The following is a 2044-nucleotide window of genomic DNA, read 5'->3' on the forward strand; positions in this document are numbered from 1 at the left end:
AAATGTCCCTACTCTGTCCACTCAACAAAGAGCCCCATAACTGGGTAACCAAAGCCTTAAAAAAAGGCTCTGCCTGACCCAAGATGGCTTCTTGAGTCATGTGGAGCAGCAGCATCCAAAAGGATAGCTTCCCCAGTGGCCCAGGAAACCCATAGAGGGACCTTGTTCCTCCTAACTTCTCCACTTCTTCTCCAGCAAGCACCACTTGCCTTGGAGAAAGTATACTGCACCTGCCTACACCCTTTATTGTTGGGTTTACACATTGGAAGAGTTCCCTTCACCTTCTGTGTTGGTGGTTTAGATTTCCCGTCCTTTTCTGTCTAGGTGACAGCGACCACCAGAACAAAAAAGATAGTGAATCTCCCAGGTGGGACACGTGCAGCAATAATGGGTCAAGCCATTCCTTTTCTTTCCCTATCCAAATTTTTTATCTTTTATTTTTTAGAAGTGGAGTGCTAGGGTTAATTTGGATATCTTACTAGACAGTTGAGGGTCATGGCTGGACAAAACAGAATTGTAGACAATGGCTAGCTTGTATCCCGGCAGAGCATTGTCAGAACTGTACCATATTTCCTGCAGTTTACCAAAAACTTTATGTACAACCATATGCCCAAAAAAGCGGACCCAGGTCAATAGCCATGAACATGTCTTTTTAGCCTGGAGTCATCTTAAAACTTGCATTGTGCTAGCAAGTTCAGCTTATGTCGTAATCTTTGACGTCATTTCTTCTGGTCCGATTCTTTGGACCTCATTACTTTCCTATCTTTCCAGGAAATAATGTTTGAAGTCTACAATGGCAACAGTCAATGAAAGCTGCTTCTTCCCACCTTCATTCGTCCTGTTGGGTATCCCCGGTCTGGAATACCTCCATGGTTGGATCTCTGTTCCCGTCTTCTCAATGTTCCTCTTTGCCATCATTGGAAACTACATCGTCCTGCTCATCATCTTCTCTGATGTCAGTCTCCACCAGCCCATGTACATCTATTTCACCATTCTTGCTTTCGTTGACATAATATTGGCCGATTCCACGGTGCCCAAGCTTCTCTGCATCTTCTGGTTCCAGCAGAATGAGATTGACTATCATATGTGTTTTCTTCAGATGTTCTTTTTACATTTGTTCTCTACCATTGAGTCAGGAATCTTTGTAGCCATGGCTTATGATCGATATGTAGCCATATGCAACCCTCTACTGTATTCTGTCACAGTGACCCCAAGTGTTATTATTATAAGTGGAGTATTATCGGTTATACGTGGGGTGGTCTATATGCTTCCCTTGCCTTCTCTGGCTCAGAGACTCCACTTGTATGCCAGTAATGTTATCTTCCACTCGTACTGCGAACACATGGCGGTGGTAAAGCTGGCTTGTGGTGACGTCTTGTTCAACAATCATCTTGGCATGATCGTTGGCTTCCTTGTGTTGGGTATGGATTCCGTGTTCATTGTTTTCTCTTATGTGATGATCCTTCGAGCCCTTCTGAAGTTAAGCATTAAGGCCGCGTACACACGGGCGGACTGTTCGCCCAACTTTGTCCACTGAACAGTGTTTCAGCGGACAGTCCGCTCGTGTGTACGCCGCCTTAGGCTCACTTAAAAGCCTTCGGGACGTGCAGCTCTCATGTCTGTGCTATCCTGGCATTTTTCACACCAATCCTTTGCTTGTCCTTAGTGCACAGATTTGGGAAGAACGTCCCTCATCATGCACACATCCTGCTGGACAACTCTTACCTTCTCATCACCCCCATGCTGAACCCTTTGGTGTATGGTATAAGAACCAGGCAAATTCGAGAGAGGGTGGTCAAATGTTTCCTTAAACAGTCTCCTGATTTGTTTTAAAGCCTAAACCAAGCCAAAAATATAATTTTGGATAGAACTGGGGAGGGTAAGGCTCTCATTTTCACCCATACAACAATCTTCCCAACAAAGACAAAGTCGAATGAGGAAGGGTTGGAACTTCTGACAATGGTTTTATTGCTGGGGGGTTGTAGACAGAAATTAAACCATCAGAGAAACTGTGTTTTTTTTTTTCCACTCAACCCTAAACTGA

General features: G+C 44.4%; 1 protein-coding gene across 1 annotated transcript; it reads left to right on the top strand.

Annotated features, from left to right (window-relative positions):
* Positions 1 to 793: 793 nt before the first annotated feature.
* OR52M1 (olfactory receptor family 52 subfamily M member 1) lies at positions 794 to 1833 on the top strand. Its single transcript, XM_077466952.1, has 2 exons — positions 794 to 1492; positions 1582 to 1833. The coding sequence occupies exons 1-2, from the start codon at positions 794 to 796 to the stop codon at positions 1831 to 1833; spliced, it is 951 nt and encodes a 316-aa protein (XP_077323078.1).
* The last annotated feature ends 211 nt before the right edge of the window (positions 1834 to 2044 follow it).

The sequence above is a fragment of the Lithobates pipiens genome, unplaced genomic scaffold, assembly GCF_037356315.1.
Source record: "Lithobates pipiens isolate NorthernLeopardFrog02 unplaced genomic scaffold, aLitPip1_a1.2 Scaffold_41, whole genome shotgun sequence".
Lineage (NCBI taxonomy): Eukaryota > Metazoa > Chordata > Amphibia > Anura > Ranidae > Lithobates > Lithobates pipiens.

Bases quoted from the DNA above. Each gene is read 5' to 3' on its own strand.
- OR52M1 (XM_077466952.1), top strand. From the start codon at position 794: ATGGCAACAGTCAATGAAAGCTGCTTCTTCCCACCTTCATTCGTCCTG. The intron at 1,493-1,581 runs GCCGCGTACACA...ACGCCGCCTTAG, and splicing joins TTCTGAAGTTAAGCATTAAG to GCTCACTTAAAAGCCTTCGG.